General features: G+C 38.3%; 1 protein-coding gene across 2 annotated transcripts in view; it reads right to left on the bottom strand.

Annotated features, from left to right (window-relative positions):
- Window positions 1-26,825, bottom strand: part of LOC136236465 (uncharacterized) — a 180,708-nt gene extending 153,883 nt beyond the window's left edge. For both annotated transcript variants that reach the window (XM_066026627.1, XM_066026618.1), the window contains exons 1-3: window positions 26,700-26,825; window positions 20,884-20,929; window positions 17,824-18,108 (exon numbers count right to left, since the gene is read on the bottom strand). In XM_066026627.1, coding sequence (XP_065882699.1) covers window positions 17,824-18,108; window positions 20,884-20,917 — 319 coding nt within the window. In that variant the 5' untranslated portion in view covers window positions 20,918-20,929; window positions 26,700-26,825. The remainder of the gene's footprint in view (window positions 1-17,823; window positions 18,109-20,883; window positions 20,930-26,699) is intronic.
- Window positions 26,826-26,901: the final 76 nt, after the last annotated feature.

Here is a 26,901-nt window from a genome sequence, read left to right as displayed (position 1 = left end):
CCAAGTAGAGAGTTCAGCTGCAAAGAAATCACCCTGTATAAAATTCTGCCACAAACAAATTGCCCTGTAGAAAGATCAGTTAGAAGAAGTTACCTTGTAGAGAGTTCAGCTACAAAGAAACCACCCTGTAGAGAGATCAGCTAGAAGAATTTACCTTGTAGAGAGTTCAGCTACAAAGAAACCACCATGTAGAGAGTTCAGCTGCAAAGAAATCACCCTGTATAAAATTCTGCCACAAACAAATTGCCCTGTAGAAAGATCAGTTAGAAGAAGTTACCTTGTAGAGAGTTCAGCTACAAAGAAACCATTTTGTAAAGAGCTCAGTTGCAAACAAATCACCTGTACAGAATTCAGCTACGAACAAATCATCCTGTAGAGAGATCAGCTAGAAGAAGTTACCTTGTAGATAGTTCAGCTACAAACAAATCTCCCTGTAGAGAGATCAGCTAGAAGAAATTACCTTGTAGAGAGTTCAGCTACAAAGAAACCATCATTTAGAAAGTTCAGCTTCAAACAAATCACCTGTAGAGAGTTCAGCTACAAACAAATCTCCCTGTAGAGAGATCAGCTAGAAGAAGTTACCTTGTAGATAGTTCAGCTGCAAACAAATCTCCCTGTAGAGAGATCAGCTAGAAGAAATTACCTTGTAGAGAGTTCAGCTACAAAGAAACCATCATTTAGAAAGTTCAGCTTCAAACAAATCTCCTTGTAGAGAGATCAGCTAGAAGAAGTTACCTTGTAGAGAGTGAAGCTACAAACAAATCATCCTATTGAAAGATCAGCTAGAAGAAGTCACCTTGTAGAAAGTTTAGTTACAAAGAAACCACCATGTAGAGAGTTCAGCTACAAACTAGCCACCTTGTAGAGACATCAGCTAGAAAAGTTACCTTGTAGAGAGTTCAGCTACAAACAAATCTCCCTGTAGAGAGGTCAGCTAGAAGAAATTACCTTGTAGAGAGTTCAGCTACAAAGAAACCATTCTGTAAAGAGCTCAGCTGCAAAGAAATCACCTGTACAGAATTCAGCTTCAAACAAATCACCCTGTAGAGAGATGAGCTAGAAGATATTACCTTGTAGATAGTTCAGCTACAAACAAATCATCCTGTAGAAAGATCAGTTACCTTTTAGAGAGTTCAGCTACAAAGAAACCATTCTGTAAAGAACTCAGCTGCAAACAAATCACCTTTACAGAATTCAGCTACAAACAAATCACCTGTAGAGAGTTCAGCTACAAACAAATCTCCCTGTAGAGAGATCAGCTAGAAGAAGTTACCTTGTAGAGAGTGAAGCTACAAACAAATCACCCTATTGAAAGATCAGCTAGAAGAAGTCACCTTGTAGAAAGTTCAGTTACAAAAAGAAACCACCATGTAGAGAGTTCAGCTACAAACTAGTCACCTTGTAGAGACATCAGCTAGAAAAGTTACCTTGTAGAGAGTTCAGCTACAAAGAAACCATTCTGTAAAGAGCTCAGCTGCAAACAAATCACCTTTACAGAATTCAGCTACAAACAAATCACCCTGTAGAGAGATCAGCTAGAAGAAATTATCTTGTAGATAGTTCAGCTACAAACAAATCACCCTGTAGAAAGATCAGTTAGAAGAAGTTATGTTGTAGAGAGTTCAGCTGCAAAGAAATCACCACTGACCAAATTGCAAGGCAATAGCTCTTTCCAATCTGAAGTTATCAATTGTCAAAGTTGGCAAATTGGATGTGTGGAAGGCCCCTTTTTGCAAATCCGGTCACATATGTATTATATGTGACCGGATTTACGAAAAGGGTCTTCCACACACATCCAATTCTATGAATTTGAATGACCATACCTTTGTGCTCAAAGTAGATACTAACCTGAAATTTTGTTCATGTATTAACCTATGTTGTTACTCATCACTGTCCAAATTTCAAGGCAATACTATTTTCCTATCTGACATTATGAACTGCCAAAGTTCGTAAATTGGATGTGTGTGGAAGACCCCTTTTCGCAAATCCGGTCACATATATATAATTTGTACATTTACTGATAAAATATTTAAAGTATATCTACTTCATCTTTTCTTCTTCCTGTAGTAAAGAAAAAAAACATAGGTTAAAAAAGTCCCAAAGCTGGCCATAGGCCGGCTTTGGGGTATACAAATACAAAAGGAAATGAAATCTTATCCAAAACAGCCAAGCTGTAAAAAAAGTGTGCGGCCCTCAGAAGGCTATAGTGAAAAAAGATGTGAAATCCAAGGTGGCGGCCAAGAAATGGCTGTGATGGTAGGTTAATGGTAAAACATTTAATAACGACAATTCAGGTGAATTTTTGTGCCACTTTACAAAATTCACCTGAATTGTCATTATTAAAATTTTTACCATTAACCTACCATCACAGCCATTTCTTGGCCGCCACCTTGGATTTCACATCTTTTTTCACCATAGCCTTTCTGAGGGCCGCACACTTTTTTACAGCTTGGCTGTTTTGGATAAGATTGGCTTAGTTTCTTCGTTTTTTTCTTCTTCCTCTTGTCGCACACTTACAAAAACTGCTATAAAACGCGAACGCCATATCCGATTTCCTTGACATTTGGCACACAGAAGGGGGGTATAAAGGCGCATCTCGGTACCAACTTTGGCTGGAATACGATAAACAGGCAAAGAGTTATGAGCGATTATTCACGAAAAATAACACCAATATGTTGTCACGCCGACAGGTTAAACTGCGTATGGGAAGAAGCTGAAAATCGGTGGGCGAATAGGTTAACTATTGAAACTCAAACCTTTTGTGGTTTGAAAGAAATCGAGCTAAAAATCAGGAAGATACAACGAAAAAACCAACACTGTGTAACAATTACGCAAACGAGATTAGCTAATAAAAAAACGACTGCTTGCCACGCCTACCAGATAAACCGCTTGGGGTAATGCTTTGAAAATCGTTGTACAGATGGAGTAATCATCTTAGAAAGGCTCATCAATGGTGTGACTTAAAGCCACGGAGTTATAACATGAAATCCAACTTGGTGCAGCAAGTGCGAGATCGAGATACTCTAATAGAGCAGTCAACCTAATAGAGCAGTCACCCTGAAGAGAATTCAAGAGATCAGCTAGAAACAAGAAACCTGTATAGAGATCAGCTACACACAAGTCACCCTGTAGAGAGATCAGCTAGAAGAAGTTACCTTGTAGGGAGTTCATGCAACTATGGAAAGAGATAGTTCAACTAGAAGAAATCACCTTGTAGAGTTCAGCTACAAAGAAACCACCATGTAGAGATTTCAGTTACAAACAAATCGCCCTGTAGAGAGATCAATAGAAGAAGTTACCTTGTAGAGAGTTCAGCTACAAAGAAACCATCATGTGGAGAGTTCAGCTACAAACAAATCTCCCTGTAGAGAGATTAGCTAGAAGAAGTTACCTTGTAGAGAGTTCAGCTACAAAGAAACCATCATGTAGAGAGTTCAGCTACAAACAAATCTCCCTGTAGAGAGATCAGCTAGAAGAAGTTACCTTGTAGAGAGTTCAGCTTCAAACAAATCACCCTGTAGAAAGATCAGCTAGAAGAAGTCACCTTGTAGAGAGTTCAGTTACAAAGAAACGACCATGTAGAGAACTCAGCTACAAATTAGTGACCTTGTAGAGACATCAGCTAGAAGAAGTTACCTTGTAGAGAGTTCAGCTACAAAGAAACCATTCTTTAAAGAGCTCAGCTGCAAACAAATCACCTATACAGAATTCAGCTACAAACAAATCACCCTGAAGAAAGATCAGCTAGAAGAAGTTACCTTGTAGAGAGTTCAGTTACAAAGAAACCACCATGTAGAGAATTCAGCTACAAACTAGTGACCCTGTAAAGACATCAGCTAGAAGAAGTTACCTTGTAGAGAGTTCAGCTACAAAGAAACCATTCTGTAAAGAGCTCAGCTGCAAACAAATCACCTACACAGAATTCAGCTACAAACAAATCACCCTGTAGAGAGATCAGCTAGAAGAAGTTACCTTGTAGAGAGTTCAGCTACAAAGAAACCATCATTTAGAGAGTTCAGCTTCAAACAAATCACCTGTGGAGAGTTCAGCTACAAACAAATCTCCCTGTAGAGAGATCAGCTAGAAGAAGTTACCTTGTAGAGAGTTCAGCTACAAACAAATCACCCTGTAGAAAGATCAGCTAGAAGAAGTCACCTTGTAGAAAGTTCAGTTACAAAGAAACCACCATGTAGAGAGTTCAGCTACAAACTAGTGACCTTGTGGAGACATCAGCTAGAACAGTTACCTTGTAGAGAGTTCAGGTACAAAGAAACCATTCTGTAAAGAGCTCAGCTGCAAACAAATCACCTGTACAGAATTCAGCTACAAACAAATCACCCTGTAGAGAGATCAGCTAGAAGAAGTTACCTTGTAGATCGTTCAGCTACAAACAAATCATCCTGTAGGGAGATCAGCTAGAAGAAGTTACCTTGTAGAGAGTTCAGCTACAAAGAAATCACCCTGTATATAATTCTGCCACAAACAAATTGCCCTGTAGAAAGATCAGTAAGAAGAAGTTACCTTGTAGAGAGTTCATCTACAAAGAAACCATTCTGTAAAGAGCTCAGCTGCAAACAAATCACCTGTACAGAATTCAGCTACAAACAAATCACCCTGTAGAGAGATCAGCTAGAAGAAGTTACCTTGTAGATCGTTCAGCTACAAACAAATCATCCTGTAGGGAGATCAGCTAGAAGAAGTTACCTTGTAGAGAGTTCAGCTACAAAGAAACCACCATGTAGAGAATTCAGCTACAAAGAAATCACCCTGTATATAATTCTGCAACAAACAAATTGCCCTGTAGAAAGATCAGTAAGAAGAAGTTACCTTGTAGAGAGTTCATCTACAAAGAAACCATTCTGTAAAGAGCTCAGCTGCAAACAAATCACCTGTACAGAATTCAGCTACAAACAAATCACCCTGTAGAGAGATCAGCTAGAAGACGTTACCTTGTAGATCGTTCAGCTACAAACAACTCACCCTGTAGAGAGAGCAATTAGAAGAAGTCACCTTGTACAGTGTTCAGTTACAAAGAAACCACCATGGAGATTTCTGTAATCAATATATGTATTATATATATATCTAATCCAAAACAGCCAAGCTGTAAAAAAACGAGTGCGGCCCTGAGAAAGGCTATGGTGAAAAAAGATGTGAAATCCAAGGTGGCGGCCAAGAAATGGCTGTGATGGTAGGTTAATGGTAAAAATTTTAATAATGACAAGTCAGGTGAATTTTGTGCCAAGACCAAGCGGCACCAAATTCACCTGAATTGTTGTTACTAAAATTTTTACCATTAACCTACCATCACAGCCATTTCTTGGCCGCCACCTTGGATTTCACATCTTTTTTCACCATAGCCTTTCTCAGGGCCGCACTTGTTTTTTTACAGCTTGGCTGTTTTGGATTAGATTTCACTTCTTTTTGTATTTGTATACCCCAAAGCCGGCCATAAAGCCGGCCTATGGCTGGCCTTATGGCTTTTTAACCTGTCATTTTTTCTTTACTACAGGAAGAAGAAAAGATGAAGCAGGGTGATTTCTTTGTAGCTAACCTCTCTGCAAAATGGTCCTTCTGGCTGATCTCTCTACCGGATGACTTGTTTGTAGCTGAACTCTCTACAGGGTGATTTGTTTGTAGCTTAACTCTCTACAAGGTGACTTCTTCTAGCTGATCTTTCTACAGGGTGATTTGTTTGTAGCTGAACTCTCTACATGGTAGTTTCTTTGTAGCTAAACTCTCTACAATGTGATTTCTTCTAGCTGAACTCTCTACAGGGTGACTTGTTTCTAGCTGATCTCTCTACAGTGTAACTTGTTTCTAGCTGAACTCTCTACAGGGTGATTTGTTTGTAGCTGAACTCTCTACAATGTAACTTCTTCTAGCTGAACTCTCTACAGGGTGACTTGTTTGTAGCTGAACCCTCTACAGGGTGATTTGTTTGTTGCTAAACTCTCTACAAGGTAACTTCTTCTAGCTGATCTTTATACAAGGTGATTTGTCTGTAGCTGAATTCTCTACAGGGCAATTTGTTTGTTTGCAGCTGAACTCTCTACATGGTAGTTTCTTTGTAGCTGAACTCTCTACAATGTAACTTCTTCTAGCTGAACTCTCTACAGGGTGACTTGTTTGTAGCTGAACCCTCTACAGGGTGATTTGTTTGTTGCTAAACTCTCTACAAGGTAACTTCTTCTAGCTGATCTTTCTACAAGGTGATTTGTCTGTAGCTGAATTCTCTACAGGGCAATTTGTTTGTTTGCAGCTGAACTCTCTACATGGTAGTTTCTTTGTAGCTGAACTCTCTACATTGTAACTTCTTCTAGCTGAACTCTCTACAAGGTGACTTGTTTCTAGCTGAACTCTCTACAGGGTGATTTGTTTGTAGCTGAATTCTCTACAGGGCAATTTGTTTGCAATTGAACTCTGTACATAATAGTTTCTTTGTAGCTGAACTCTCTACAATGTAACTTCTTCTAGCTGAACTCTCTACAGGGTGACTTGTTTCTAGCTGATCTCTCTACAATGTAACTTCTTCTAGCTGAACTCTCTACAGGGTGACTTGTTTGTAGCTGAACTCTCTACAGGGTGATTTGTTTGTAGCTGAACTCTCTACAAGATAACTTCTTCTATCTGATCTTTCTACAGGGTAATTTGTTTGTAGCTGAATTCTTGACAGGGCAATTTGTTTGCAGTTGAACTCTGTACATGGTAGTTTCTTTGTAGCTGAACTCTCTACAATGTAACTTCTTCTAGCTGAACTCTCTACAGGGTGACTTGTTTCTAGCTGATCTCTTTACAATGTAACTTCTTCTAGCTGAACTCTCTACAGGGTGACTTGTTTGTAGCTGAACTCTCTACAAGGTAACTTCTTCTAGCTGATCTTTCTACAAGGTGATTTGTCTGTAGCTGAATTCTCTACAGGGCAATTTGCTTGCTGCTGAACTCTCTACATGGTAGTTTCTTTGTAGCTGAACTCTCTACAATGTAACTTCTTCTAGCTGAACTCTCTACAGGTGACTTGTTTCTAGCTGATCTCTCTACAGGGTGACTTGTTTCTAGCTGAACTCTCTACAGGGTGATTTGTTTGTAACTGAACTCTTTACAAGGTAAATTCTTCTAGCTGATCTTTCTATAGGGTGATTTGTTTGTAGCTGAATTCTCTATAAGGCGATTTGTTTACAGCTGAACTCTCTACATGGTAGTTTCTTTGTAACTGAACTCTCTACAATGTAACTTCTTCTAGCTGAACTCTCTAGAGGGTGATTTGTTTGTAGCTGAACTCTCTACAAGGTAACTTCTTCTAGCTGATCTTTCTACAAGGTTATTTGTCTGTTGCTGAATTCTCTACAGGGCAATTTGTTTGCAGCTGAACTCTCTACATGGTAGTTTCTTTGTAGCTGAACTCTCTACAATGTAACTTCTTCTAGCTGAACTCTCTACAGGGTGACTTGTTTCTAGCTGATGTCTCTACAGGGTGATTTGTTTGTAACTGAATTCTCTACAGGGCAATTTGTTTGCAGCTGAACTCTCTACATGGTAGTTTCTTTGTAGCTGAACTCTCTACAATGTAACTTCTTCTAGCTGAACTCTCTACAGTGTAACTTGTTTCTAGCTGAACTCTCTACAGGGTGATTTGTTTGTAACTGAATTCTCTATAGGGCGATTTGTTTGCAGCTGAACTCTCTACATGGTAGTTTCTTTGCAGCTGAACTCTCTACAATGTAACTTCTTCTAGCTGAACTCTCTACAGTGTAACTTGTTTCTAGCTGAACTCTCTACAGGGTGATTTGTTTGTAACTGAATTCTCTATAGGGCGATTTGTTTGCAGCTGAACTCTCTACATGGTAGTTTCTTTGTAACTGAACTCTCTACAATGTAACTTCTTCTAGCTGAACTCTCTACAGGGTGATTTGTTTGTAGCTGAACTCTCTACAAGGTAATTTCTTCTAGCTGATCTTTCTACAAGGTGATTTGTCTATAGCTGAATTCTCTACAGAGCAATTTGTTGCTGCTGAACTCTGTACATGGTAGTTTCTTTGTAGCTGAACCCTCTACAATGTAACTTCTTCTAGCTGAACTCTCTACAGGGTGACTTGTTTGTAGCTGAACCCTCTACAGGGTGATTTGTTTGTTGCTAAACTCTCTACAAGGTAACTTCTTCTAGCTGATCTTTCTACAAGGTGATTTGTCTGTAGCTGAATTCTCTACAGGGCAATTTGTTTGTTTGCAGCTGAACTCTCTACATGGTAGTTTCTTTGTAGCTGAACTCTCTACAATGTAACTTCTTCTAGCTGAACTCTCTACAGGATGACTTGTTTCTAGCTGATCTCTGTACAGGGTGACTTGTTCCTAGCTGAACTCTCTACAGGTGATTTGTTTGCAGCTGAACTCTCTTACATGGTGGTTTCTTTGTAGCCGAACTCTCTACAAGGTAACTTCTTGTAGCTGATCTCTCTACAGGATGACTTGTTTCTAACTGAACTCTCTACAGTGTGATCTGTTCATAGCGGAACTTTCTACTGGGTGATTTGTTTGCAGCTAAACTCTTTGCATGATTGTTTCTTTGTAACTGAACTCTCTACAAGGTAACTTCTTCTAGCTGATCTCTCTACTGGGCAATTTGTTTGTAGCTGAATTCTCTACAGGGTGATTTATTTGAGCTGAACTCTCTACATGATGGCTTCTTTGTAGCTGAACTCTCTATTAGGTACCTTCTTTTAGCTTATCTGACTACAGGGTGACTTGTTTGTAGCTGAATTCCCTACAGAATAACTTGCAATGTAATATAACTGAGTAAATTATACATGCAGCTGAATGCTTTATTAGAGTGACTGTTCTATTAGAGTATCTCGATCTCGCATTTGCTGCACGTAGTTGCCTTTCGAATCATAACTCAGTGATTTGTAATGCGATTCTTCTGTATTACTGCAAGAACTTTCTATGATGATTATTCCAGCTACATACTGATTTTCAGCTCGTTGCTCTAAGCGGTTTGCCTGGTAGACACGAAAACTAATAGTTTTTTTATTCATAAAAATCGATCGCGTAATTTTGACACAGTTTGGGTTTTGTATCATATCTCCATGGTCTTTATCCCGATTCCTTTCAAACCACAAAAAGGCACTCCTACGATGGTTGTTCCATCTACATATCAATTTTCAACTGATTCCTCCAAGGGGTTTACCCTGTAGGCGTGACAGACCTTCCGACCTTATTTTACGCACATAATTGGTCATAACTCCGTGAATGTTCATCGGATTCCTACTAAAGTTGGTACGGAGGTCCGCCTTAATGAGCCCTTTAAGTGTGCCAAATTTCAGCCCAATCCAAGAACGAATTCGTGTTTTATGGCGAATTTTGCGAAGTGTGCGAAATGAAGAAGAAAACAACGAAGAAATTAAAACGAAAGTTTGTTCGCTCGTATCTCGGAAATGGCTGGAGCGATTTTCTTCAAATTTGGTATGTAGACTTCCCTAACTGGGCGGCACGTCTCTAGCAAATTTGGTTCCAATCGGATAAGGAATCACAGAGCTACATAGGTGTGAAAATTGCGTTTTCTTTCTTTCTGTTAATATACTCACGGTGTGGCGCGCCGGCTTCTTGGGCCGCACGACACACTATCGTGTGTCTTGATATATAATTTGTACATTTACTGATAAAATATTTAAAGTACATCTACTTCATCTTTTCTTCTTCCTGTGGTATAGAAAAAAAGATAGGTTAAAAAAGTCCCAAAGCCGGCCGGTGGTATACAAATATGAAATCTAATCCAAAACAGCCAAGCTGTAAAAAAGCGTGCGGCCCTCAAAAAGGCTATGGTGAAAAAAGACGTGAAATCCAAGGTGGCGGCCAAGAAATGGCTGTGATGGTAGGTTAATGGTAAAAATTTTAATAATGACAATTCAGGTGAATTTTGTGCCAATACCAAGCGGCACAAAAATTCACCTGAATTGTCATTATTAAAAGTTTTACCATTAACCTACCATCACAGCCATTTCTTGGCTGCCACCTTTGATTTCACATCTTTTTTCACCATAGCCTTTTTGAGGGCCGCACGCTTTTTTACAGCTTGGCTGTTTTGGATTAGATAAGTATATCTTCTGCTATAACAACCAGGGCTAACCTCTTTTGGATGGTGAAATGATTCCTCATAATGAGTAGAAAAATGCACTACACTCCTACTACAAGTTTACACTCAATGGAATGAATCACAATGCTTTTCATTGTGGGTTTGAGTTTTATAGGACACATGTAGTCATGTGTCAATTAGTGCAAGGCATGGAAAAGCAGTTCAGCTGAGGTTCAATCATTAGGTATTATATAACGCATTTCATTGTCTGATTGTGAATAAAATGTGATGTGATGATTATGATTATTGGAAGCTCGATCGGAAGACAATACAATAGAAGCTCTGATGATAGTAAAGTTAGTGGTGTGTCAGCTAGTGAATGTCTGGACATTGAAAATAGTGAAGTTTCTGCAGGTCTGCAGTGAGATTGGGGTTAATATCAAACCAGGAAAATATTTCTAAAAGATCAAGATTCTCTAATAGAACAGTCATCGCATGCAACAGAGAGCCATTTAAGTGTATATCCTCCGGAGGACAATATGTTCTTACCATAGTGCTGCAAATATAAGTTACATATTATACTGAGCAGTTGCTGTCCTTTGAATAGCAATTGCTACAACTCAGAAGCCCATGTATAGTATTTTATACATAAGTTTAAGGAAAAATAAGAAATTTTAAGTTCGATTAGGGATCATAGAAAAAAGTAGGGAAACAAGGGAGGTCGCCTGCACCTGCAGATATACTAGTAAACATTTAATCCCTAATTAAGTCTATATATACCCAAGACCAAGACTGAATTAAGGATTGAATGTTCACATAAGTATATCTGCAGGTGTAGGCGACCTCCCTTGTTTCCCAACTGTTTTTTCTGTGATCCCTAATCAAACTTAAGATTTCTAATTTTTCCTTAAACTTGTTTGTTTACTTTTTTGAAACATTATTATGACTGGTGAGCCCATGCATGCATACTGCATAAAAAGAAAGGATGGCGCCAGATCTAGAATTAATGTTTTCGTCTGAACACACGCCCCAGCAATCAAAAACTGCTTTGAAAGTACAGTGGACATTACGCTTCACTTTCAGTTATGTTCAGCCCGTTACACAGCGCTACAGATGAAAAACAGAAGTGCCTCTGCTACAATCCAGTCGCTACCAGCATGAAAAATACAACGATTTGCGTGCTACCAACTATCAATTACTGCCTTGAAAGTGCAGCAGCCATTACACTTTGCTTTCAGCTATGTTCAGCCCATTATACAGCATTACAAACAAAGAACAGTGTTAGAACCATCTCTACAATCAGTCCAGTCACCATGGAAAATACAGACGATTCCCATTTACAAAAGTACTGTAGGGAAGCCATGCATCTCGTTACCACGAATCGACACCTTGGGTTGTCAGCAAAAGTAAATGGGACACAAAGGAGGACAAAGGTAAGTCCATGATGCGTGCATTGTACATACTGCAGTATGCCAAAAGGCACATCTCGGGACGAAGCGACGTCGAACAGTGAAAAAATCAAGCCCATAAACTTAGCCGTTATTGAGTTACGCTTGCCTGAAGGCATCAGGCAGGCTGCCTATTATACTTTTTGGAATTTCCCCAATTTTCTGCCTATTATGCTTGTTTTCATGCTTTTCAGATATGCATTATGCTTTTATTTTGTGTTTTTTCTAGAATTTCTTTGTATAACAGAATGTAAATGGAGAAGTGTCACTTCAACTGCAACATACAAATATTAGCAACAGCTTGAAATTGGGATGAGCTCCAGAGTTAGTACATATTTTAGAGCAAGGGGTCTGGGGGAATATCTATAGTATCTCAGAAGCTATAGACATTTTAATATCTAATATCTTTGTAGTTTTGTATGTAAATAATTATCATTCAGTACGGTAGTACTGTATATTAGGGATCATGGAGACTTGGGTTTTCCTAGCCAAACAATTTACCCACAAACCAGCTTCATAACTATATCCTGGAACCTTGGCAGTATTGGTTAGGTATAGCCAAGCCCAAAAGTACCTTCAGTATGATCCTAAAGGCTTCCAGTAAATTGTTACGAAATTAAAAAAAAAAAAGGAATTTTCTACTGTAACTGCCTGCCTAATTTTGGAGCATAATAGACTCAAGCCTATTGATGTCTCTAGTCTCGTGTTTCATTTGGACAGTGGAATTAAAGGTGCCAAAATGTTCTCAGTTACCCAGTGGCTGGCACATGCCTCTAAAAATCCACTTGCGAAAAGCAGTATGAGCAAATCAGTGGTTTGGTTGTGTAGAGTATAATAATAATAATTGATGTGGCTAGCCATTGATGGTAAAAAGTGAACATGTATTGAATGTACTGCAGTGTGCCAAAAGGCACCTGTCAGAATGAAGCAACATTTATAACCAAACTTTTAATAATCATCAATCTACCCACACACCAGTATCAAGACACACAGTAGTGTGTCATGTGGCTGAAGAAATTCTAGAAAAACACAAAATAAAAGCATAATGCATATCTGAATAGCATAAAAACAATCATAATAGGCAGAAAATTGGGGAAATGCCAAAAAGCATAATAGGCAAATAATAGATTCAAGCCTATTGATGTCTCTAGTCTTGTGTTTCAGCTGGACAGTGGAATTAAAGGTGCCAGAACATTCCCAGTTTCCCAGTGGCTAGCACATGTCTCTAAAAATCCACTCACGACTCGTGAAAAGCAGTTTGAGAAAATCAGTGGCATGGCTGTGATGCAGACGTGTAGAGTATTGGTGTGGCTAGCAATTCATGTGGTAAAGAGTAAACATGCATTGCATGTACTGCAGTGTGCCAAAAGACTGAAGCAACATTTATGACCAAATTTTTAATAATCATTAATCTACGCACGCACCAGTATCAAGACATACAGTAGTGTGTCGTGCGACCCTAGAAGCCTGCACACAACACCGTGAGTGTATTGAGTCTTTACGAAACACTACAATTTTTGCTGTGGACACACCCGCCAATGTCAGTACCCCTACAAATCAAATTTCAACAAAATCACTTAAAGCATTCCTGAGATATGAGACTTCAAAAATTGGCTTGATTTCTTTGTTTTCTTTTTTTCCCTTTTTCTTCGGCATCATCAGTCTTTTTGCACACTTACAAAAACTGCCATAAAAACATGAATGCAATATCTGATTGCTTTGAAATTTTGGCACACAGAAAAGGGGGTATAAAGGTGCATCTTTGTACCAAGTTTGGCTGGAATACGATAAGCGTACTATAGTAATTAGAGAGCTAAGCACATAATTTGTTTATGGATGTACAGATATAAGCCTTTATCCTTAAAATATAAGTACAAACACAAATACAAATACAAACAGTTAAGGAGTTATTAGTGATTATTCACGAAAAATAACACCAATATAATTATTGTCACGCCTACAGGGTAAACCGCTTCGGTCAGGCAAACTTGATTAATTGTTTCTCATCCCCACCCACATCCATTTTTACCCCACTGCCTCTATTTTCACTATTGCTATTATCAATCATGTGCACATGTATTTTGATGCTAAGAAAGCTGGCAATCATTTTACAGCATAGTAAATGTCACTTGCACCTCAAAAACGATGTTAAAACGAAAGTACTAGTTCTTAAAAAGGCTTTAGCTAACCTTTATAGTAACATACAGCTTGACTTGGAGAATTTTCTTTAATAATGAATAATGAAAAATGACCTCCCGCCTTCATGGAAATCTGATTTTTTTTTTTTTTTTTTGTGGATGAGAAACAAGTAATCAAGTTTGCTTGGCTTTGCCTTATGGGAAGAAGCTGAAAATTGATACATGGATAGGTTAACTATTGAACCTCAAACCTTTAGTGGTTTGAAAGAAGTCGAGCTAAAGACCACAAAGATACAGTGACAAAACCAACAGTGTGTAACAATTATGCGATCAAGATTAGCTAATAAAAAACTGGATGCTTGCCACTCCTACCAGACAACCACTCAGTGGAATGATTTGAAAATTGGTGTACAGATGGGGTAGGAGGAATTTTTTTTCTTTCTTTGGCCCTTTCTGTTTCACCTTATTGTTAGCTAGGTTAAGTGATCATTAAAAACTCTCCAGTTCCTGTTAGGTTAGGTAATCCAAAAGCTGCAGCACATGTTGCTGTCAGACCTTCAGTGCTGGCCACTGTAAAGTACTAGTAAGAATAAGAATAATACGAATAATCACCTTAGAAAAGCCCTTCAATAGTTGAGAAGAATCAGATGTAAAGCCAACAAGAAATCCAACTCTGTATAGCAAGTGTGAGATCGAGATACTCTAATAGAGCAGTCACTCTTATAGAGCAGACATCCTGAAGAGAGATCAGCTAGAAACAACCAACCCATCAACTACATACATTTCAAGTCACCCTGTAGAGAGTTCAGCTAGAAACAAGGTACCCTGCAGAGAAATCACCTGCTAGAAACAAGTTGTTCTGTAGAGAGTTCAGCAGGAAACAAGTCACCCTGTAGAGAGATAAGCTAGAAACAAGTCACCCTGTAGAGAGATCAGCTAGAAAACATCACACTGTAGAGAGTTCAGCTACAAATAGATTGCCCTGTAGAAAGTTCAACTATGAATAGATCACCCTGTAGAGAGATCAGCTAGAAGAGTCACCTTATAGGGAGTTCAGCTACAAAGAAACCACCTTGTAGAGAGTTTAGCTACAAACAAGGTGCCCTGTAGAGAGTTAAGCTACACCCTGTAGATATTTCAACTACAAACAGATCACCCTGTAGAGAGTAAAGCTAGAAACAAATCACCCTGTAAAGAGATCAACTTGGAAAAGAAACTACTCTGTAGAGAGTTCAGATAGAAACACGTCACCTTATACAGAGTTCAGCCATGAATAAGTCACCCTGCAGTAGAGAGTTCAGCTACAAAGAAACCACCCAGTCGAAAGTTCAGCTACCGACAAGTTACTCTGTAGAGAGTTCAGCCAGAAACCAGTAACCTGTAGAGAGTTCAGCTGCAAAAACAAACCATAATGTAGAGAGATCAGCCAGACAAAGTAACCATTTAGAGAGATCAGCTAGAAACATGTCACCCTATAGAGAAATTAGCTAGAAACTAGATAAGATAATAATATAGAGAGTCCAGCTACAAGCAAATCAGCCTGTAGATAGTTCAGGTTGCCCTGTAGAGAGATCAACTAGAAACAAGTCACCCAGTAGAGGGATTAGCTACAAACAAGTTATCCTGTAGGGAAGAGTTGGCATGCAATAAAATTAATACTGTATATAATCTATATAATTATATAAAGCTGTCTGTCTGACTGTCACGCTGCTTACTCACCAAACTTGGTGAGAATCGACACAATCTGTGCTGATGATGAAGCATTCATCATCCGGCTACTCTAAGATTGTTATCACAAGTTCATGCATGCTTCCATTCGTTCTTTACAGCACGTAGAGGCCAAGGCGTAGAGAAAAACTTGAGCAACATTCCTTTGAAAACCACAGCACATGTGGTAGAAGGCCTGACCAGTGTGTAAGAGGTCGTGGGTTCGAATCCATGTGTTGGCATATTTTTTTTTCTTTCTACTCAGCACACCTTTGTAAAACACGACTTTTAGCTGATCATACCTTGGCATGCAAAGCACATATCGACGTGGGACTTTAGCGAAATTAAACACCTGTCATCTGGCAACTTGAGTGTTGTTGCAACAAATCAATACATGCTTTTGTTCACTCTTTATAGGGCGATGAAGGCACTGGTGTAGGGAAGGATCACTGAAAAGTCAAGCTACATTCCTGTTAAAACCACAGATAAACAACTGTGGCGATTTGTGCACCTCCCTTAACCCCAAGTTATTATAACTAACCTGGGTTCAATTGATGCCTAGGTCATAACTTTTTTTTTCACTTTTGGGACCTTTTTGATGTTGTCTGTTCCATGCAAGTCTTCATCTACATACTCTTATGCCCAGTTTTTCAGCACTACCACTTAATTGCCTGATCTTATAGCACTTTTGGGATAGGGCAGGCAAATTGCCAACATTTTTATCCATCTGTGTGTTGGTCCAGTGTGTTGTATTGTAGTAGGTAAAAGCTTCTTTCACCAGTATCCAGAATATCTACATCTTTGTTAAGCACATAGGTGTGCACTGACATGTAAAACTGTTTGTTCAGATTTACCTCATTACTGCTGTAGTAAATAGGCAGCTTGCATGATTGGACAGATACTACTGTGCATCTGAAAAATGATAATACTGGAGCCATACATATACCATAGTTTATACTGAGGAACTGCGTCTGACCTGGCACAACCATTTCACCATAATCCTGCTACATGCTTTCACTCTAAAGGTTCGTACATTACCTTAATGGTCAATTACACTGCAGGTGTTTTAAAACTGGGTTTTTGTATGGCAAGAGGTATATGTGTCACTGCAACATCAGAACTGAAGTGCATAGCATAGGACAAGTTCCGAACCTTTGCATGCCATTCAGTAACTATCACTACAAATTGTGTTGGCTTTAATTTATGTCCAAGTTCATTTCTCTTTGTGACAGCTGGCAAGGTAAACATCATGTAGAAACTGAAAATATACCATGTTTACATCACCTGTATGTAATGTAGGGTATACTTTATATACAATTGCCTTAGCTCGCCACAGCATGCAGTTTAACTAATTAGTCTTGCATGCTCATTATTTCACTATATTATGTACTGCATAAGGATCATGTACTTTAAAGCACTATCGACATGCATGCTACACAGCAAGTATAGGACACTAGTATTTATGCTTGGTTCCCAATATATTAATTATTGTTGCATTAGTTGTCCTGCATGTAAAGCAGCGAAGGTTTTGTTTGTTCTATACACACGTTGAAGTCACTGGTATAGGGAAGATGCATTGAACAATTGAACTACATTCCTGTCAAAACCAAAAACTATAAACTTTAGTGTTTTGCATCATTAATGACATAAGGAAACCTCATGCTCTTTAAAAATGCGACATCTGACATCTGACATCACCATGTACCCTACATAGCTACATTAGCAGTGCTGGTGTTTAATGCTTGGTCCCTCTTCCTGGCATTAAAATGTTTAATGTGGAGGTGGTCCTGCAAGTAGGGCAGGTACCAATGCTAGTTACTGATAAAATCAAAAATATTTAAGTATTAAAAATCTGCTTCAACTCTTTTCTTCTTCCTGTGGTAAGAAAAAAAAGATACTGTATAGGTTAAAAAAGTCCCAAAACCAGCCTATATCTGGCTTTGGGGTAGCTATACAAATGCAAAAATAAGTGATATCTAATCAAAAACAGCTGAGCTGTAAAAAAAGAGTGCGCCCCCCTCCCAAAAAAAGGGTGAAAAAAAGGTATGAAATTCAAGGTGGCAGCCAAGAAATGGCTGTGATAGTAAGTTAAAAAATTTTAATATTGACAATTCAGGTGAATTTGGTGCCAAGACTAAGAGGCACTAATTTCATCTGAATTGTCGTTATTATAATTTTTACAATTAACCTACCATCACAGCCATTTCTTGATCACCATCTTAGATTTCATATCTTTTTTCACCCTGACTTTTTTGGGGTTGCACTCTTTTTTTTTACAGCTTGGTTGTTTTTGATTAGATACATTGATACACACACACACACACACACACACACACACACACACACACACACACACACACACACACACATACACACACACACACACGTACAAAAAAGATACAATTTCAGAAAGCCAGATATTCCCAGATACGTCTGGTGACAAAACAATAAGTAATTCAATTACCAGCAAATTTCTTTTCAATATCAACAGCAACAGCATGTAGTTCTACAACTGGTGACTTCAATGCAGCTACCAAATGGTACCAGTTGGCTTCAGAGTTAGTCTGCCTCCAGTAATTGAACATTGCCAAACAACACTTCTTCACATCATGACCATAGTTTGAGTTAATCTGCTGCAATTTTACCTCCTGCTCTGCTTTTAGCAACATCACTCCTACCTCATACCATTTACTAGCCACACGTGGTATCACAAATGACAGAAGTTGTTGTGTATTTGGTGTACTGTGAGCTAAACATAACATACAATAAATAGAATAACATAGAATCATCACTAACTAAAGATGAACACTTTAATTTTTACAGAAATATTATATAGCTCTTATATCATTTCAATTTATTGATTCTGCTGCATAATATTTGTCAGAAGACAAATGCAATTACATTTACAGTACCTATTATATTTAAAACAGGTGTACACCCACAGCCAGCAAAGTGATTGGGGCACAGCTATAATTTTCTGAAATGTAATGCGACGCAGGACAGACTCTATAATGCATTGTATGACTACCAGATAATAGCGCGCACACATGAGTAATTCTCAAATGTGACTGGAAACCCGGTCTTATTGCCCTTGACAGTGGATTTGATTTATGACCATGAACACAAAATTAACATGAAAGCACTATCACATATCACTGTTAAATCAGCCAGCCTAATTGAGTAGTATACTTTTGCTGGCAGCTTTTCCCCAAGCCCAGTGTAAAGTTATCTGGGGCTTTGATAGAGCTCTTAGGCCTAAGGTATGAATCAAAGCAGACTAGTTCTACAAGCTTCAATTTTTTCAATCAGACAACCACAGGGCAGAGCACAACAAAACAAGGGAAGGCTGGAATCATAATCAAAGCCTCCTCACTTGCGGTTTTATTTGCAGGGCTGGAGGAGGAAATTTGTACATGCTGAAGTTGCTACTAATATGGGCATTGCCTGAGAGAGGAGTTGCTGCACAGCATGCAAAGCACATTCTGTAAAGTGCAAAGCGTAAGCATTCTATGGAGTCTGGGAGCATGCCCCCGCTCCAGGTTGACGGATTAGATATGCAATAGTAGTGACCTTTCACTGCTAGCTATATAAATATGCTCAAATAGTCTACCTTGTTGCTCTTCAGAGTTTCTATATTATATAGGTAGGTAACTGTAGACCTGACATACAGGGGGGCACAGCATGAAACTTGCTATATGCTGGGGTGTATATAGAGTATCGAAGTTCAAGGGAGTCCTCAGAAGCTGAAGGATTTTTGCAATTTAAAGCTTAAAATGCCTTAAAATTGATGCTTAAAGCTTGCAACTTTTTTCCCAAGATTATCACAGGGAGCTTGTCATGGCTCCCTATCATGATTAATTTATCATGTTTAGCAGTTATACATGTAAAGTCACTGCACAGCTGCAACTGAAAAGTCTTATGTAACTACAAAAGCTGCAAGAACTGGTTCATTGCAGTACACTTTACTGGTTTGTCTGGAACACTGTGATGAAGTGGGTGGATCATCACATAAATAATGTTGGACAATTACGAGATCAATTATTATTATTCGATGTGGGGTAAGAGAGTTTGCTCAGTATCTCTACTGGATGAGTGGTAGTTGAAGAGGAGCTCGAGTGATTTCTATACTCAAAACCTCATCCAGATAGCCACCACATGATAGCTATATTGGTGTACAGCTTCCTACCATGGACTAATATAGATCCCACAATCACTACTTACTGTACAAAATGATGTGAACACTATACAGTGCTATAAGGTACTTGTAAGTTGTGCTTTAGTTAGGCTGAGAAACTATTGGTAACTACTCATGTCATGCATTTCCGACAACATCTATAAAATTTACATGTAGATGTGATCATTCATAGATAGCATGTGATTGTATGGAAGCAATATACAGGGTAGTTTGAGCTAACCAGCTGTTCATAGTTGCACAATATTGGTTCATCTTCCAACTGGACCATCTTATTCAGCCCTGATTTGGGAGTAAAGGGTGTTTTAAAAACCAGAAATTTATAAGAAACAAATTACCACCAAATTTTCAGGAAAGGATCTGTCTTCCAATATAGATTAATGATGTACTTTTCCAAAGTGCATCTTCCCAACTATTAAACAAAATTGTGCATGAAAAATGAGCACAAGTGTGTTAGACAATTAATATAAATAATGACTAACAAATGTCATTAGCTGACTTTAAATCTGTAAGTGAATGGAGACGAGACTGCCTACAGTGGCAGTGTAGTGTACTAAATAATTAGAATACTTGAACCCTGGGTCCTTTCCCTCAGTGTTTTCAGAGTATATTCTAACACAGATGTTTCTACTGATGTGTGTAATTCAATGGTTCTAATTAAATGTACATACTCTTATTGCTGGATGTCACTCAGATATATAATGCAGCTGGTTGATGTTAACAATTAAATCAGTAGAAATGATGACTTTATTTTGTTAATTTTACAACTTCCAAACTACCATACACTCATACATAATGGCCTTCACAGTATTCTAGAATAAATCTCACAACAAATAAATTGCAGTTATAGTAGTGACATGATTTAACTAATAAGAATAACGGGACTAGTTTATAAACAATTAATCTGGTACTTGTCAAATTAGTGTCAACCTCAATGTTTGTTTATATGTGGCTTCTGAGGTCAGTATTATGTAAACCATCAACTAATGAAATAACATTACCAGATGTATCCAGGGATAAAAAGTACAAAGCCAGACCTAATGGGTTCAGGGGTGTGGCTAGCTTTCAGCAATGTCCAGGCACAAGATCTGGCTGTCCCCATGCAAGCTATTTTGTAAGAATGCAAGGCTCCTGTATAATAAACACTTGTCTGTCATGTGTCTGAAGCTTCGCCTTTAATGACACACTGTGTCATGTGCACTGGTACACACTTGTCTGTCTTGCAACTGCACTGGATTCGCCTGGACACACATATGTAACTGTGTCTGAATAATGTGCATTCATATAAGTGTGTTCATCATTTTCTCAATTATATGCACATGTTGCCATTACCTTGTAAGGAATGTTCTTGGTTACCGACGGACATCTCTATTGGCAGCTATAGAAGTACATAAAGTGGAGACAGTAATGATAACACTCAAATATAGCACATACATACATACATATCATACATTAAGGCTTGACAATATTACATTTTCACAACTTTTTTAGTGATGAAAAGTTGTCAGCAAATCTGTTAATCCATGACTTTTAACAGTAGCACTATGAAACAATTAACCAATACTGGTCCAGGTGCAATAGCATGACATACTGGCTGTTGGCATTTTCCTAGCAGCTAGTCACACTTCATTTTTTCATTCATGCAATTTTTTTTCCTCAAAACTCACTGTGGTTTTTGAAATCAAGAAGCCCTAAACATCTATTGAAGGTTTTTTTAGTCTAGGTGGTAGGGCAAGGCAATAAAACTATGCAGGTGGGTTACCGGAAACAAGGAATTAACAAATATTTCCTTAATGATTAGTGTAAACATGCACTGGGATAAAAACCCTTTGAAGTGTTGGGTTCATGTTGATGAGCTAAAATTGGGATATTCTTTATATTTATGCTTTATATATGTAAGAATTACAGCGTATCTTATCAGTTCCCCTAACACTAATAATATTAATACGATACACATGTTTGGATGCTGGGCAGCACAAACCAGCCAGAATTATCTTTTCAGATTTCTATTGAGGCCATATTATTCCACTATGTATATACCAATTACTGATCTGCTGTTAAGTACAGTGTAACCACAGCTAGGGACTTATGTGGCCAACACTTGACCTCAGTTTGCAATATCACATAAGATGGGTTTTTGGAGATGCTCATAAGCTAGCTAGCTAATATATGTTTCATGTGGGGATGACTCCTGAATAAATTTTGGATAAAATGGCAAGGTAAAAATACTTCAGCATTTTGGAGCATAATTTATACACTATAAACAACATTTCCATAGGAGATGAGGGTTATAGGTGTGAAATCCCCCATCTCTCCTCAGTTGGGAGTAGTCCTCCTCACAAGATCTCATTAAAATTGTATTTCTAAGAGTAGGGTTGAGCATGAAAATAACAGGATCAGTATATATATTGTAACCAAAAGTAGCCTGAAAAGAAAATTTTCCCAAAGTGCAGATTTACCTCACTTTGAGATTTGTTTGTTTACAGCATATAAAAATTGTTTGTACTGTCCATAAGTACTGTGTATAGTTATAACCCTACAGAAATAATAATTATAGCTAATAAAGTCTAAATTTGGGTGGAAAAGTTGATTGAGATGCTTCAATGTATAATAACTGTATAGCATAAGTGACTATTATTGAACATTAACATCATGTAACGTATTCAGAAGTTTACTATATTATTCTGCACACTCGTGAAGTATTTATATGGAGAATTCCAATAGTGTAGCCTATTCTTAATCAGCTTTCCATCCTTTAGAGTTTATGTGTGGACATCACAGCAGTCTTGTTGATGTACTCATCACCACCAATGGTGAAATGAAGAAAAAGAACACAGGAATCACTGTGAAAGATCTACAACTCAAGGGTGACTTTGGCGGCAGAATTGGCCGACTGTTTATTGTTCTCCTGAGTGAAAGATGTATCCACGAAGACCGTACAGAAGTTGTTGTAAAGAAGGATGATAAAACTGTGTTATTGTTCATAATGTGCTGATTTTTTGATTTTTTAACTATATGCATTTAACACTAAACGATTTGCTATTGTAACTCACAAGTGCATGCATGCTTGTATGAAAACTATACTTCAGTTACAGTATCATGGTACTTCAGTTAAGACGTTGATATAATAATTAAGTGTGTAGGTTAAAGCACTGAGGCCACCAGAGTAGAAAGGTGCAAAACATTTGATAATTGATCATCGGAAATTAATGGGCATTCGATATTAGGTACCGGTGTTCGATAATTCGCATTATATGAAATGCAGAATCCACTCATAACACGGACACTAATCGATACTATTGCTCAAGCTTACATGAGGTATTCTACAAGAAAGGCGTTACCTCCAGGTAAAATCGAGCTACTTTCCTGGAGGTATTTATGGAGTAAAGTATAAACCTTGTTGGATAATCGGTCACTTCGCCAGCTGAATGGAAAATGCACAAAATAGTTTCTGTGTATAAATCTGGAGACAAAACCTCTGTGAAAAACTATCGTCTGATCTCAGTCCTTTGTGTTGTATCTAAAGTTCTAGAAAAATTAATCTATGACAAGGTAATCAATTCAGTTTCCAACTGCATTACACAATATCAATTTGGATTTCAAAGGAATGCTTCAACTCAACAACAGCTACTTATCTACTTCAATCAGCTTATTACATCAAATGAAGAGATTGACACAATTTACATTGACTTTCAGAAAGCGTTTGACAGTGTGCCACATAATGAACTACTGGTTAAATTGTGGAATTTAGGCATCACTGGCACCTCATGGAACTGGTTTAGTTACTACCTAAACAACAGAACCCAGTGTGTTTCTGTAGACAATCAACTATCTAAGACTCTACCAGTCATCTCTGGTGTACCACAGGGTAGCATACTGGGTCCTTTGCTCTTCTTAATATTCATCAATGATTTACCATCTGTCATTACTTCACAACTATTTGAGTTTGCAGATGATACAAAGTGCTTCAGACAAATATTGTCCATGCTTGACATTGAACTCCTTCAAAAATACCTCAATTCTTTATTTAACTGGTCTGTTAACAATTTACTTTCATTTAACTTGGCAAAGTTTGTGTTTATGAGCTTCCATCGTAAATTCAATTCCACTTACAATGTCAATGGTCACACAATTATTGAATCCTCCAGCTGTAAAGATCTTGGCATTGTTTTTACCAATTCACTTACTTGGCAAGACCACTATGAAATGATCTCCTCTAAGGCCTACAAATCGCTTGGTTTACTGCGTAGGGTATTCAAGGAGTCTGAATGTGCCCAGGCCCGTACTTACTCTAGTTAAATCAAAATTATTATATTGTTCAACACTGTGGAGACCATATCTATTAAAGGATATCAAATCACTTGAAAAAATACAGCGAAGAGCCACCAAATTTATTTTATCTAATTATCATTCAGACTACAGATCTAGGTTAATCCAGTGTGGTATACTGCCATTAATGTACACTTACGAAATTGCTGACATCTTATTCTTTATCAAATCCATCTAATAAATTCAACATACTAAATCATGTTAATTTTACTACTAGTACTACAAGATCTGCTGGCTCCAAGCTCTACCCCAAGACAGCCCACACCAACCCTATTATGAATTCATATTTTTATCGCCTACCCAGACTGTGGAATTCCCTACCAATAATTGACTTGTCTCAATCTTTAGAAGTAATCAAAGTAAAGCTGAAGAAATTTCTATGGAACCATTTTCTAGCCAATTTTGACAATACTCCCTGTAGATTTCATTACTTGTGCCCTTGTTCTCGATGCTCCAAGACTCCTGCACCAAGCAATTATAGTTATTTTAGATAATTGTAATTAGATAGCTATAGTTAGTTAACTACATAGGCTACCAAAGCTGGTGTCTGGTAGACCCTCAGAATTGTATGTCCCTTGCAAGCCAAAATTTTCTATGTGTAGTTGTACCACAATTCTGTAAAGCAATATATTATTACTTACGCTTTTATGGATTATCAACTCACCTTTCCTTTATAACAGCGTGAAAGTATTGGTCAGGCATAGCCAAGCCTGTAAACATTTTCAGAGTGACCCTAAATTCTTCCAACAAAATTTCTTTTAGCAGAATTTTATGTTGACTGTCTAACTACTGTATGTCTCCAGCCAAGCATAACTGGAGGCCACAGGCAGACAGGCTTGACTTCTTCACTGTTCAACGTCGCTTCATACATGCCTTTTCCCCAACCACATTATGTAGTCTGTGTACAACAGCGTTGTAAGTGGGCTGGGTCATTATGATTATGATTATGGGTCATCCGGATTATCCGGGTCACATTTTGTCCGGGTCAAGTGGGTCTTATCCACTTCACTGAATATCTGGGTCTGACCCAGATGAGATCACGTGTGACTATAAGTTAACAAGCTCAATTGTATTGATGGAAATGCAGTTGTAAACACTCAAGAAACTTACGTGGAGCCACACCCACCATTCAGGAACATGCTTGTCTGTCTGTGCGGGGTATATAGAGCCACGCCTACTTATCGGAATTGTATCACCTGTACTCTGTGGGCATGCATGGCATCACCAGATCCGTGTTGCTACTTGAAATGTAGGTAACCAATTTCTGGAAATTCTGCAGCTGCATGTAAATTTACGTGGAGCCACACCCACTTGATAATACGTACGTGGAGCCACACTCATTTGATAATACGTAGCTACTCACTTTTTGTAGACAATCTTTTCTAGTGTAAAAAAATGTAAAGCTAACTAGTACTTTTAATCTAGCTCTTGGGGCACGCCTCTATTTTAATTAAACCGGGTCACATGCGGGTCAGATTCCGGTCCCATCCGGATTACTATTCGGGTCAGTGGGTCAAATGGGTCAACAGTACTGACCCACTTACAACGCTGGTGTACAATCACATGCATCATAGACTTCTCTTTGTCCTCTGCTGTGTCCCAGTTCTTTTCACTGACAACGTAAGGTGTCAATTCATGATAGCACAATACAGCTTTCCTTTCCTTCTCCCACCCATCATCGAAGCATTTAGGTATATCTTAAAAGCAATTCAGTGGTTGAACTCATATTGGCTGGAGTGACACCTTATGTTGTCAATGACACCTTATGTTGTCAATAAAGCACCACTCTCTGTAGTGCTTTATAGCACTACAGAGAAGCAGAATGACACATGACGCAGGAAGGTTATAAATAAAGGTTTCCATTGGCAGAATTGATACATTCTACTTAGCATTCAACAAATGACAATGTTTTCCTCAATATGTGGTTAACATAGCTGACTGATGTACATGCACATTCATAAAATGGTATACCTTATGTGATAAAAGGAAAACACCGTAGTTGGTGATTTACACCGTAGTTGGTGATTTGAGAGTGCTTTATTCATAATTTCATACAATAAAGCACTCTCTTTGCAGGCAATAAAGCACTGTTTGCCAGTGTAAAGTGTAATTTAAAGTACACCTTTTCCGCTTTGATCACACCCACACAAAGTTCTATAACTACATATACATGCATCTAAAATTAAAACTACAATAATTGCATAAGTACTAACTAGGGCACAGCCACTCCCTGCAGTTTCTTGCCTCTGGGATGCCACAATGCATATCTTTGAGCACCATCCAGCATTTGTCTCACTGAGGACTTGGTTATGGACAAATTCTTATAAACAAAATGGAGTACATTGTAAGTGTTCATAGCAGAAAATTGATTGTAATGACCCAGGACGCAGGGTCTCATAATAGTTAGTGATATTTAGCTGATCAAGTTCTGAGAGCAACTACAGTAAAGCAGCTTAACAAAATTAATTAGTAAACTAAGAACCTTCAAGCAGTGTATATATAGCTGGTGTAGCTACATAGTTGTACCCGTTGAAATGTACTCCACACACAGTAATGTCACCATCATGAGCCCACAGATCAGGCTGGGCTTATTATACTTAAAAGTGGCGGCTGCCCCGCCCAACTGTAAGGGTGTGAGTGCACGCGCGACTTCAATTCATTCAGCTGCCTTCAATGGTATTAGCTACTTGAGACGTACACAAATATACAAACACATAATCTGGTTACCCGCACATGCATTATTGGACTTAAAATGTTTCGTAACAATTATATGTACACCACCACATACCTCGACCTATGTATTATGAAGGATAACAGACCTTTCTATAAATTCCCAACTTTCACCAAACAGTGAGGCTAGACTAGTAGACGAACGTAACGCTTGTAACAAGGTAAACGATTGAGGATTTCCAACAATGAGGTGGGCGTAGCCTAAGCACGAGACATCTTGGTCCCTCCTACAGGATGTGAAGCTACGCGCATGCGTTGTAGACACCGCTTTTGCACAAATTCATGCAGCAA

Source organism: Dysidea avara, chromosome 1 (genome assembly GCF_963678975.1).
Source record: "Dysidea avara chromosome 1, odDysAvar1.4, whole genome shotgun sequence".
In the NCBI taxonomy this organism is placed as follows: Eukaryota; Metazoa; Porifera; class Demospongiae; order Dictyoceratida; family Dysideidae; genus Dysidea; species Dysidea avara.
The sequence above is the reverse complement of the archived record's forward strand: the minus strand, read 5'-3'. Positions and strand labels throughout refer to the sequence as shown.